This window comes from Cygnus atratus, chromosome 6 (assembly GCF_013377495.2).
Source record: "Cygnus atratus isolate AKBS03 ecotype Queensland, Australia chromosome 6, CAtr_DNAZoo_HiC_assembly, whole genome shotgun sequence".
Lineage (NCBI taxonomy): Eukaryota > Metazoa > Chordata > Aves > Anseriformes > Anatidae > Cygnus > Cygnus atratus.
This window is the reverse complement of record NC_066367.1, coordinates 39,957,244-39,970,379: the sequence shown is the minus strand read 5'-3', so window position 1 is coordinate 39,970,379 and position 13,136 is coordinate 39,957,244. Positions and strand designations below refer to the sequence as shown.

At 42.5% G+C, this 13,136-nt stretch overlaps 1 protein-coding gene across 1 annotated transcript in view; it reads left to right on the top strand.

The window, feature by feature from the left end:
• The window catches only part of ACVR1 (activin A receptor type 1), a 64,862-nt gene extending 54,150 nt beyond the window's left edge, over positions 1-10,712 (top strand). Inside the window, exons 9-10 of the mRNA XM_035566050.2 lie at positions 4,320-4,450; positions 5,487-10,712. Coding sequence (XP_035421943.1) covers positions 4,320-4,450; positions 5,487-5,621 — 266 coding nt within the window. The 3' untranslated portion in view covers positions 5,622-10,712. The remainder of the gene's footprint in view (positions 1-4,319; positions 4,451-5,486) is intronic.
• The last annotated feature ends 2,424 nt before the right edge of the window (positions 10,713-13,136 follow it).

The window sequence follows — 13,136 nt, the reverse complement described above, 5'->3', positions numbered from 1 at the left end:
CTCTGAGATCAAAAGACCAGGTTAATCTGTGTGGCTGGACAGCTGTTTTGGGGTTTAACGTGCAGGGTGTGCAGCTCCTGGGTGTAACCTTGGGAGTGACACTAGGAGCAGAAGGGGACATCCGCAGGCTTTCTGTCTGTGGCCAGAGCATAGCTTGTGATCCTGCCACCTTTCTTACTGCCCCGTCAGAGGAGTTCCTTGAAGAGGGATGCAGCAAGAGGAGATACAAGAACATGTCAGCTGAATCACAAAGAGGGATGATGACCTCACGTTAAGGTGTATGTGGTTAATTGGAGAGAGGAGGAAAGTCCTGTGAGTTCATGGTATTAACTTTTTGTACTCTGTTCATTGGCAAATGTATGTTGTAGGCAGTTATAAAGCGTTGCTGATTGCATTTCCCAGTATCTGAAAACCTCTGGGTTGCAGTTCATGTCAGTTGGAGTGCCTTGAGGATTTGAACCATAACTTCATTGTTTTCAGTGCAGCTTTGCATTCTGTGCTTTGCCTGTTTCAGCAATCTGTGGTCTACCAGCTGCCATGGTAGGACAGGGGCTGATGAGTTCACTGTAGTAGGCAGCACTTCCTGTTACAGGGATGGAAACCAGTGCATGAGATGAGCGTGTGCACTGTGCTCCTCTGCTGTCTTCTGAGGGGTGGTGTTCATAAGTGTGAGTCGTGGGACCAGCAGTACTTAAGGGGTACGTGCTCCTAGGTGGGCACCGTGTAGAATATCTTCTGTTTGAACCTAGCAGTCTACATCATGACCAAACTTCATACGTAAGATTGTGATATGTTTGTTTTTATTGCTAGCCTTAAATTTTAAGGAGCTCATCTGAAATCTGTTTTGCTACAGTGCTGTTTTGGAGGCTGATGAACCTTTTTGGAATACTAGATGTCTTACTCTTTATCTATTAATTTTTTTGTGTAGTGTGTGTATATGGTAGATAACACACAGGCTTACCTAGTTACCTCTCAAATGAAAATTTCATGAAAGGGCACATATTTAAATATTCCCTATATATATATATATTGATATATATAGTGCCATTTAGTGAGGTTTAGATCGTGTTTACAGCTTAACAAAGATAGTATGAAACTCGGCATGGACTGCAGACCTACCAAAGAAGATAAATAAAGGCTTCAGTAATTTAATTCAGACTGAGCTCGGTGCTACCATGGAAGCACTTTTAACAGTAATACGGATACTTCATGACATTAGTCATGTCAATAAAGTCTTAAGTTTAAGGCGACTGTAATACTAATTTAACCGTACTTCTTTCCAGTTGTTTTGTATTTCTAGCTGTTGCCAGAAGTAATTTCATTTCCTTGCACTGGTTTGAGATGAAGTAAACATTTTTCTCTCAAAAATCCGAATGGCTGGCTGTGTGGAAATCGTTACTTCATCAGGTGGTCATTCAGATAACTCTGTTTGATCTGTAATAAGACTTTGGCACTTGGAGTGAGCATGCTGAGGTCAAGGTAGTGTGCTCATGTGAACCAGGTGATAGCATGTGTTAGATGGGCAAGAGACAGTTGTAATTTAGGTGCGCTATACATTTTTGCTGTTTATCCTATGCTGGTGGATACTTGCTGTCTATCATGTACTGAGTGGAAAGACGAAGTCTTTCTCTCTGGTTTTGCATATCCATTCTTGGAGATTCTTAAGTTGCTGTAATCTGACTAGTGAGTCTGATTTGTTTTTTCTCTAATGATCTGCAAGGTGATAGTGATTCTTAATACTTTTCTGTTGTGGCTTGGTATAAGGAGGAAAATGTGTTATTAAACTCCTCCACAACCAAGAGTACTTGTGTATTGTCTTTGTGCTTGGGTAGGGGCCCCTCAGCATTTCTCCATGTACTCCAAAGTGTGATTTAAGCCCCACACATCTCTTACTCTGTGAGCAGTGCTTGTTCTCTGCAGAGCGGTTGTCCACTGCTGCTGAATATGTGCCTTCTGTAGTGCACAGTGCTGTGGCATCTTTGTTTACCTGGCCTCTGACACACGCACTTCAGTTCCTTGTGGACCTTCAGTGTCATTTCCAATATTGTGACCTTGATGTTAATACCACAAACTGAAAGGTGGTTGCTGCTCAAAGCCACCGCTGGTATGTTACCAGCATTATATCTGCAAGGCTGTATCTGTTACTTAGGTATTTGGGTAGATCTTACGTTGCTCCAGCAGTATATTAAAAAGTGCATAGGATAAGCTTTCATTAAAGCCACAAAGAATAAAGGTGGACAAAATGCTGCTCTGAGTTCCAATTGATTTGAACAGCAAAAAGACAGCTGCCCCAGGGGAAAGAAACAACACCCTATTGTCAATGACAAAAGTCATCTTGAAACTGTCCAGAAAATAGCAAGCTATAGGTCATGCTGAACAACTTCAAGGGTCTCTCTTGCAGTAAGAGGCTTGTTTTCTTTCCTCTGGAAGTGGGAAAGGGAAGCGTGTCACAGTTCAGAACGACAGTTTTGTTAGGAGTAGTGGTGTGGGCTAGAGGTTATAGTGGCTTGCTGGCATAGCAGACAAACTGTTGCAGAGCCAGCGGTGATCCCACAGGGTCTGTGACGTTTGGCTGTGGCAGATCAGAGTACTTCAAAATTACTCTGTTAGAGTAAAGGCTAGACCAAATTCAGTTCGTATGTGATATGTCATATCTGAAGTAGCCATCTATATACTCTGTTGGAAAGACCACATGAACGTAGTGAATTAAAATAGAGCCGGACTCTCTCCTAATGATAAAGGTAATCCATTAATGTCTTAATGACCCTGGCATCGCTTTCAGAGTAGTATGATATAGCTCTGAGGCTTTGCATTTGAATTGTGTTTAGAAAAAAAAAACAACACTACTTTTTCTACCATTTCAGATGATACGGATACACAAGAGGTTTTTTGTAGTTTCAAGTTCTTGCAATAAATTTTATTTCGTGTTCTGGGAGGAAGCAGGAGGAATGTAAAAATAAGATTTCAGCCTTCTAGATGATGTTCAGTATATGCAATTAAGAATTGCTTGAAAATGTAGGTGATGTTGCTTCATGCAGCATGTAGCATACGCAGTCTGTCATGCATCCATATCAGAACACCATAAGGCAAACCCTGCAGTCTATACGTTGTTTGTTCTGGTAGCTTGCTTGGGTAGCCAGATCTTTGACCTGACCTACAATTCTCTACACGACTTGCAGTTTGTTGAAGACCGGTTCTCTTTTGACTAGTCTTCGCAGATAGGGATTTACTGATTTTTACAGAGAATCTATGGGATTTTGATCTTCATCTTAACAGAACAAGAAAACTAAATCCCAACCACTGTAGTGAAGTTTCTATTGCTTTGGATATACTGAAGTAGAAAAAGGTTCTTAGAAAATGTCCTGAATGTCTTGTGCATCTGATTATAGGACAGCTGCCATCTGCTAAAAAGCAGTTCTAGCATTGTTCTGCCCATGTTCCTACTGTACACAGAGAGCCTCACTCACTCAGTATTTCTCCGAACTGCTGGCCCAAATGTCTGTCTTTGAACACTAGTTTTTAAATTGGCTTCCTAAGAAAGTTGAGTTCCCTGGATCATTTGTGAGCTTAATCCACTGATGAAACAGCAGTGCTGCACACATGCCTCAGTGAGTAGGCAAAAGGCTTTCTAGCCTGCCAGTTTTATGTAACCTGGGTGATAAGCTGAGAGCACACACATCAGCTTTTTGTTTCCTCACTTTTCAAAGCAGAATCTTTGAAAATGCATTCAAATACTGGTTGCCACAGACTTCCACGTGGTTGGTTTCGTGATGGTATGTTGTTCTGATTACCCTAGGCATTTTACTAAATAACAACAAGAAATTGTACGCGAATTACCAGTGTTGAGTGTCTGTAGATACTGCTGTCCTTTTTGGACTTTGTCATGAATCATAAAATAAGGCAAAGTGTATGATGAGCCTATTAAAAACAAACGAGCAATGCAGACCTGGACGTTTTTGTACTTTGCTAGTAGAAATCCCACTTCTCTAGTAGTTGCTAAACTTCTGTGCATTATAGAAGGTGGCCTTCTGGCAAGTGAATTTATTTCTCATCACTTCAGCTCAAGCATCTGCAAAATGGATATGGTTTCTAATCTTCAGTATTATAGTATGTGCTGATTAACGTTTTGGGTAGGAAAAACACTTCCTATAGTAGTAAGTGCTATTCTGTTTTTTTTGACAGTTTGACATGGTGGTGTTGATTTATTTTAAAAATATTTTTGTGCTTCTTGGGTGGTTAGGTCATGAGTGTTCTCTTTTCAGAGATGCTGTTTCATCGACAGTTAGTAAATAATGCCTCTCTTGTTTGTATCTCACTAGGTATTGTAGAAGACTATAAACCACCATTTTATGACCTGGTCCCAAATGATCCCAGTTTTGAAGACATGAGAAAAGTGGTCTGTGTAGACCAGCAAAGGCCGAACATTCCCAACAGGTGGTTCTCAGACCCTGTAAGTGGATATGCCTGTGTATGGTTTGCGGAATATATGAGCTGATCTTTCTTCTTCTGAGCTGTAGTCATGCAAGCTATTTTCGGTTATCACTTGAAATTGAAATGATCTCAATGCTACTTGCCAGGAGCATTAGCTGTACAGATTTCAGAAGCCTACATGTGTGGACCTTGGTGTTGGAAAAGGAAGAAAATGCAATGAGCAAAATTTTGGTTGTTAAATCTAAGGTATTCACAGACTGGCCCTTCAGTAACATGAATTAATTGCTTTAAAGCTGCTCTCTCTATGTTGTTGTTCACTCTCCAAGGAGGAAATTGCTGTAGGAAAGGTAGCCTGTGTATAGGCCTTCCTGTGACTCGTAAGCATGCAGATTTACAACATAATTTTGATCCCTCTCCTGCCTACAGGATAAGGGACTGTTCTGCTTGAAAGGCTGCTGCTGAAACACATTTTTCTTCAACAGAATTAGTCTGGACTCCTCAGGTTGACCAGCTGTTGTGTTCTTTATTACTGAAACTGTGGAGCTTGGTTTGAATCTGGCTAGGGCCTGCACTGCTGCTAAGTCTCATGTTAGGTTTTGGTTGTAGAGCCATGACCTGTGCTGCCACATCAGCCAGCTCTGAATCCCAGCCATCTGAAGCTGCTCTGGATGTGATGAAATCAGGCAGAAAAATCTGTACTTTCTCTGGCTTTTCGTCATTCATCTTGTAGGAATCAGTTTCATTGAAAAGAGATTCTATAGTGTTTTTTCAAACAATTTTTTTGGGCTTCTTAAAGATGATGCTAGTTTGACACTGCAATCAACCCATTGTCTAGTTACTAGTTACTTTTTCTTTTGTTATTGACTACATTTCAACACTTGAAACTCGTGTATTTCAAATACCCAAATAGCAGTAAGTTATCTGTAGACTCTGAAAATTGACTAATAATGAGGCAATAAAACCATATTGTGTTAGTGCTTAACAACCCAATCTATTGCTTTTCTGACTTGTGATTTATATACTTACACGTGTCTTGTTTCTTATTCTTTTTCCAGACATTAACATCTCTTGCCAAGTTGATGAAAGAATGCTGGTATCAAAATCCATCAGCAAGACTAACAGCCCTGCGAATCAAAAAGACTTTGACCAAAATTGATAATTCCTTAGATAAACTGAAAGCTGACTGTTGACCTTCTTCTCATGGTGCTCTCCTGACAGGAAGGCACTTGTCTGGTTCAGAAGTAGTCTGGCTAGACAGTCTATATAATTGGTCCCCATGTGGCTTCTTATAGAGGCAGAAGTTTCTACCAAGCCATCTGTTTGGGAGACATCAGAACCATATGGACTTTGCTCAGTGACTACAGTGGGCATTTCACAAATGGTCAAGCTATAAAGACTCATGCTGGATGTACTGTTGCAAAGGTAGTGGCCTGAAGGAAGACAGAGAAATCCTAAGACAAGATCAGGGCATTAAATAATGGCTTTGAACAGCTACTTCCCCCCTATTCCCTCCCCCCCCCTTTTTTTTTAATTCTCCTGATCACTCCCAGGGTGAACACATGGAAGTGGTAAATTTTAATCAGCAATATTGCCTGTGCTTCTCTTCTTTATTGCACTAGGAATTCTTTGCATTCCTTACTTGCACTGTCACTGTTAATTTTAATGACATGACTTGCCAAAAATATGATTGGCTGTATACTACATTGATCTATGCCTGAATAATAGGAAATGAATTTGGTAAACTGAAAATGTAACTGTCAGATTTTAGCTGCATTTTACATGTGTACTGATGTTTACAATAATGCTGAACATTAGGAATTTCTCGTTTATACAAAACTTGCAAATTATTTATTACTAGTGCACTTGCCAGTTTTTTAAACTGTAAAATAAGTGCATAAAGTTAAAGCTTATTTTTATGTGGCCTCTTTCATGATTTCTTACACAAATGTTTTTGTAACACTATAACCTGAAACATAAGTGTTTTCTGTATTATCATATTACAACTCAATAGTCACATTTTAAGTGCTTCACATTTGTAGGTGTGTGGTCTGTAACAATTTTCAGTTCAAATATGGAACATATATATAGCTGTTACCCACATGACAATGTGTCTAGTATCTTACTGATCTAGAAGAGGAAAGCAGTGGAGGAATTAAATAGAATTTTAGGTCATGAATGCTGTGGGGCGAATGCATTTTATTTCTTCTAAGCTATATAATATGCATTTAAACTCTGCCAGAAAAAAATAACTATTTTGTTTTAATCTACTTTTTCTATTTAGTAGTTATTTGTATAAATTAAATAGAATGTTTTCAAGTCAAACAAAAGAGTGTTTTTAGTTCTGTTACTGTCTATTAGTAACAAATGTATACTAATGCATCAATGGGTATTTCCAGTCACACGCTCCCAGGTAGAGTTGGTTCAGGTCAACAAAAATTTAAAACCAAGGTACTGAGGCTTGTTGACTGTTGTTTGTCTGGGTGTGTTTTTTTCCTGTGCTGGACTGGATCCCAAAATAGTACAGCACGGAAATGGTGTACTTTTTGGATATGACATCAACTGTGTCCATGCAAACCTCCTAAAGCATGTCTTGCAGGAGGGGATGTGTTGTCCCTTAATCTTATGGGGAAGAATTCAGCTTTGTACCCGGAAGGAAGACTGTGTTCTCTACCTGTACCTCTTGATATTTTCATATCATTTGTTACTCCAAATGGAAGAGTAACTATGGAGTGATGGTGTCCTTTTATCTTTTTTGAAAAAAAAACTCCTTGTTGGCTTGAAATCCTCCAGGTAATCTAAGAAACTAAAAAGTAATGAGCCATTAAGCCATGTTTCATCTCTGCATTCAAAATTTGCTTTAAGGTTCCCTTCTTGGCTTTATGGCTGCCAGGTTCTGCTCTCCTGTTTCCTCTAATTTCTCCTTTTCAGTCCCAGTCTTCCTTGTCCTTCTATGACCAAGTGGCTTGCCTTTTTCTACATTTCTACTAGTGCAGAAATAGCAGCCTAGCTTGCAGATAGGCACTTCATGGGTTTAAGAGACTGCATAGTATAGCTCTGCAAAACAGAATTGCTAGCAGTTGCTAGGTCTCTTAATTATACTTCATGAGAATCTGACAAAATCTAGTGCTGCCCAAAAAAATTATATATTGTTTTTTAATAGGAGGTCAAAGGCTCTGTTGCCTGAATGCATTCTGGTTTGCTTTGGATACGCATGCTGGGCTGACTGTTAAACAGCTGCGGCCTGGGAAGGAGAGTATTTCAGAAATGAGTCAAATGAATCAATCTCTTGGATTGAAGGTGTTATGTGAGTGGAAGTAACAGTGAATGTCGCAACTACAAAATCAGTAGCTAAGTTAGCGATAATCTTCTGATACAGATTATTGCCTTGGTTCCTTGGTTCTAGCTGCCTGGTGCGCACGTGTATGTGTTTCTTCCATATACATTTGTATGACAGAACAGGCGCTGGTACTTAAACCAAACGGGATGCGAGGCAGCCTGTTCGCAGAGGTCCCCGACTGCCGCAGTGCGCAGACGAGGACAGCCAGGGACCTCTGGAAGTGGAGGTGAGAGGGAGGTAGCTTTATGGACAGACAGGGGCAAAGCCTCAGGCAAAGTTCAGTATACAACGTGAGCTTAAAAAGGGTTTGCTAGGCTTTTTACTTGGAGTTTTCACCTCTCTCAGTATTTACTACTAAAAGTACTGGAGCAGAGAGACAATCTGTCACACTGATGATTAACAGTACTGACGGTGTTGGCTGAATTCATTGTGCCTTTCTCAAACAGTAAAATATCAAATCACAGCATCTGACAGATACTAGGGAAGATGGTTACATCAAATACTTGATCTCTTTGTGCTGCAGCATTTTCTGAAAAGTACTGTGTATGTAGAAGAATGACATGAGTTCAGTCTGGACACAGCTCCACGTACTCTGTACACAGCTTCTTCCAGGACAGGGCTCTGGAAACCACTGTCTTCTGCTGAGTTTGGATGCAGACTTGATTGAGGAACTTTAGCATAAGTTAGAACTCCAGTCTCATCTTTCCCTGTCCATAAAGCAGAGATGACCAGCTAAAGGAAGAACACAAACCTCAGTAGAACCTCAGTAGTTTGGTGCTGGACATTCAGTGCCCTAGAGCAGATCACTTTAATCGGTGGTGCTGCTGGTAGCTTCCTTTAGCAGATCAGGGTGTTCAGGGGTTCTTTTAAACAAAATCCGTGTTTGTGCCCTGCAAATGAACTACTTTTGATCTAGGCTTTGACTGAACAACTGGCAACGGTAACTATTTTTTTAATTAGGTGAACATTCAAATTTACTACAACAACAACAAAAAAAACACCTCTGAGTGGGGAAAAAATACCATAGGAATTAATTTGTTAGTGTTAGCAACAAGTCATTCAGCATTGTGCTTTCCTAATGTCCAGCTGCTGGCTGTGGCACCGTCTATGCTTTCAAAACAGCAGAAATAGCAAAGTGTTCTGAATATTCATCTTGGGAACTGGAGGGTGGTGCGCCCAGGATCAGAGAAGGAAAAACTTGGTGATAGCAAGGCATTATCTTTGGTCTCACTTTCAAGGGTCTGTTTGAATAGTAATAGGAGAAAACTTGCTGCTGCTTTCCCCTGAAGGTGTCATGGCTTGGACAAAGGGAAAGCCACTTCAGAGTTTCCAAGTGAGGTACAGGAAGACAGCCGCCGTGTACCCCCCATGGTATTTTTCCTGTATGTTTATTAATGGATGGTCCTCTAGTCCTCCCATAAAATCTAATCTTCTAAAGAGATTTGGAATGCTTTTATATAATCCCATGCTCTCAGGGCGTCGCAGTATTTATTGCTATGGAGATGGCACAGGCCGTTCCGTAGTTGATGTTGAATTATTCATGTGGCTGGCAACTTTGCACTGAACACTGCCAGCACGGACCTGGGGTGTTGTCATTCAAACAGGGCCGGGCTGTATGTCAGAGCTCTCATAAGAGAAGTATATAGATGTAAAAATAAAAAAAAGCATCGAGGCATCAGCACATGGGTAACACTGATGGTTATATGGGAGAGGCTAGGCAAAAAAAAAGAGGTACTCTAAGAAAAAAGCAACCCCTGAAAACCTACTTTTCCTTTTTCATATGCAGTAGATTTGTTTATTACTAGTTAGGATTATTTTGCACTTTGACAAATGTGTATCAGGACAGCTGCCTAAAGAAGCCTGTGGTCGGAGGCTTGTTTTAGTGTGTTGAGAATATGTGACTGAAGTCTTCCTCTCAATTGTTTGTAACTTTTCTTATGGGCCTTCTGTGCTGAAAGCTTCCATGAAAATCCCTATCAAGCCTTCCAGACTTCTTATTTACCTGGATTAAGCTGTTTTGATAGAGAGAGAAAAGGAGGAATTCTCTTCCCTGTGGGGAGAAATGTTTGCTGAGCAAAAAGATCAGCCTTGGCACAGGTGTTGGCATTGGAGAAGGGAAACAAAGATGTTACAGGTGCTGTTTATCTGTATAGAGAAAATTTAAATCTTTCTCAAACACAGAATACTTCCATATTTTAAAGCCAAGATTTGTGTGGAAAAAGTAAGCATTTTATTAAATGTAGAGTTAATTATGTACCGTGACATGCTCTCACCTGGGAATAACGCATTCACTTTATTCCCAGTTGGAAGAAAAAACATTTTTTAGTGTCTGAACCAAGAAGCCATGCCGAGACACACCAAAGAACGCCAGGGAAAGCTAAGGGCAGCTGTACGCAATTCATGTCCATCTGGGCCCATCGTGATGGAAGAGAAGGCTGCAAGAGGCACCGCTAGCGCCGGAGCTGGGACCTCGTCTGGAGAGTGCAGTTCCTCGCTGGTTATGGACTTGTGTCACTACCTCCAGAGCTTGTGTGGTGGAAAGTGAAGCCATGTGAAACTTCCTTCACAGAAGGAGACTGCAAAAGGGATCTTCCAAGAGGCTTGGGACATCTGCTTGCTGGGTCAAACCAGTTTTGTACAAGTCAGACGCCTTAGTGGTCCAGGAACATGATCTGCTTGGGGATGGTGTCTACCACGATACACCAAAGTGCCTGCCAGCTATCTGACTTGAGAGACTTGTATAAATAAATACGTTTGTACGCCTTCTCACTGCAGTCACTGCTGCGTGCGCTGCTCCACGTGTGGTGGCGTTTGTCCAAGCACGCTGGAACCGAGGAGCGGAGCCTTGCAGAGCAGCGCTGGTACGCGAACCCGCGGCCTGGGGCGGCGTAGCTCCTCGGGACTCTATTTATACCTACGGCTCTAATAAATACCTTTGCTTGTATTTGCTTGTATTTGCTCACTTTGCTTGTTCTTGACTGAATAGTTACCATCTTCTTATGCTCAGGGTTTGGTAGACAATGCTGTGCAGCCTTCGTGCCTTCTCCCTGCCCTGAGGCAAGGCAGGGGTCGCAGCAGACAGGGAGGCAGGGTGAGTGCGGAGACCACTGGTGGAGAAAGCCTCTCCCTTGCCTTCCTGCAGGGAGGGTGGTTGTCCGGTGGTGTGGTTTCAACATGTGTGTCGAAGCAAGGTGAGGGTTTTATACCAGGGTTTATAATGTAAAGTGTGTGAGTGATGAAGCAGCTGCTTTCCATGTCTAAATGGTGCTAAAATGTCCCAAGAGGGTCCCTCATCTTCCTCATCAAAAAGACACCAACTCGGGTTAATACAAACATCGATAGATTCAAAGGCTATTTTTTAACAGGATTTCAAAGCTGCAAAAAGCAGCATTGGGGGTGGATACGGGGTGTGGGGGGGTAGAAGTGTGTAGCAGCAACCAGCTGCTGCCTGCTGGTTTGGGATCGCTGCTGTTCCCAGCCAGCGCTGAGCATGCCCTCTTCTGTGCACGTTTACTGACGGACAGGCGTCCGGCAATACCGTTAAGTTACGGCCTTGTTGGCTGTACGCATCCCCGCCTAGAGGAATGCACAAGCTCAGTGAGTCACATACAAATAAGAATGTGCCTCACTGGTCAGAGCAAGGCGCTGTCCAAACCAGTAACCCAAGCAGCAGAGGAGGCGCGATGGAGTGCACGTGTGCCTGGTGCCTGCACTCTATGCCCTCGTTCGTGTCCAGCATCCCTATTGTGCTAGGGATAGGTAATTTAAGTCACACTCCTGCCTTGCCTTCTTAATACCCATTTAATATCTGTTTGTGGACCTGCTGCCAGTGTGTTACTCTAACTCCTCTGAATTCACTGATCCCATCTGCTTCCACAGCCTCCTGAGGTCTCACGGCCTGCTGTGTGACACAGTGCTAGGGCGATCAGCAGGGGTTTGAAAACAAAGTACATTCTGGCTGTAATCGTGCAAGATACTTAGTCCTTTTGCATGAGGTAGATACTCTGTCCCCTGGATATTTTGGATGCCTTTCTCTCGGTTGTATGGTTTGGATTTTGATTTTTGGGTGCTCCTGTGCGGAGCCAGGAGCTGGGCTCAGCGGTGGTTGCAGGTCCCTTCCAACTCGGGATATTCTGTGATTCTCTGTGCTCTTTAGCACCACTAAGTTCTTGCAGAGAGAGACCAGAACTGCAGACATACACACCTCGTGTGAAGTCACCAAGGCTATATCCTGGTAAAACAATGCTGTTTTGCTAACGATGCCATCTGAGGTGGTGACCAACGTTTTGCTGGCATTTTTAGCTGCTGCAGCACAGTGAGCAAATGATTTTGGAGAAAAGACAACGATGGCACGGGGATCTCGCTTCCTGAGCTGTGACTGCCAACTGTGTTCAGCGTCATGTAAGCATGGTTCGTGTTTTCTTCTGAGATGCGTTTGCTACTCATCTCCTGGTCACTGGCGAAGCTGAACAAGTCAGTCCCAGCCATGACCACAGGCAACCCTGCTACAGCTTCTCCCTCACTCTTTTAGGAACATGGGAGTGCTGTGTCTGCTGTCGTTCACTTGCTTTCCCCTTCATAGGAGCTGCAGCTGGGCAGCGAGGCTGGGTTTCCCTTCGTGGAGCTGTGCTGTTTTACTGCTTCAGGGAGGCTTGGCAGGCCGGGAGGTGAAAGTGGCACTTCTGGAGTCCCGCGGGTTTGGGGGTCTGGTGGCAAAGAGAGAGTTTCCCATTGCTATTGTTGTAAAACTTCTTTCCTAGAAAGAGTTTTTTAGTGTGTTTTTCTGAGTCACTGCTACCTCTGTCAAAGGAGTTCATGTTACCCCGTACTGACTGTGTCGGAAGGAAGTCTGGGCTGTTGACAGGGGTCTGGGTCGAGCTGGATCACCGAATTTGCATGCTAAAAGTGTGCCTGCCCCATGTTGTGGTCTGACGGTGAAATTTGAGTGGAGCTGCTTCACTTGAGCTGCTGTCACGCTGGCTGCTTTGTCAACTTAACAGCTGTTTTGTGTGCTGGTAATTTTACCTAGCTCAGTTCAATGCACTCCCTACAAATACCAGGCACCAGGAAAATGTTAAAATGGGTCTTGGAACAGTTTGGGAATTCTTTGGCTTTTCTTTTTCAGTTGCCTTGATCAACAGTGTAATATTTTTGCGAAAATATACCATTCTTATGGCAGTTTTGGAAGGTTTCCTCAGATTACTGGATGAACAGAGTGGGAGACAAATACACAGCAAGACTGCTCTGAAGTTAGGACGTGGACCTGGGATGTAGAGGGCTAAGGTAAGTGGTACTACTGACCTGCTGTCTCGTCTATGCATTTTATTCCATTTTGCTTGCACAAAATTTCAATAGGTCTTAGTTTGCT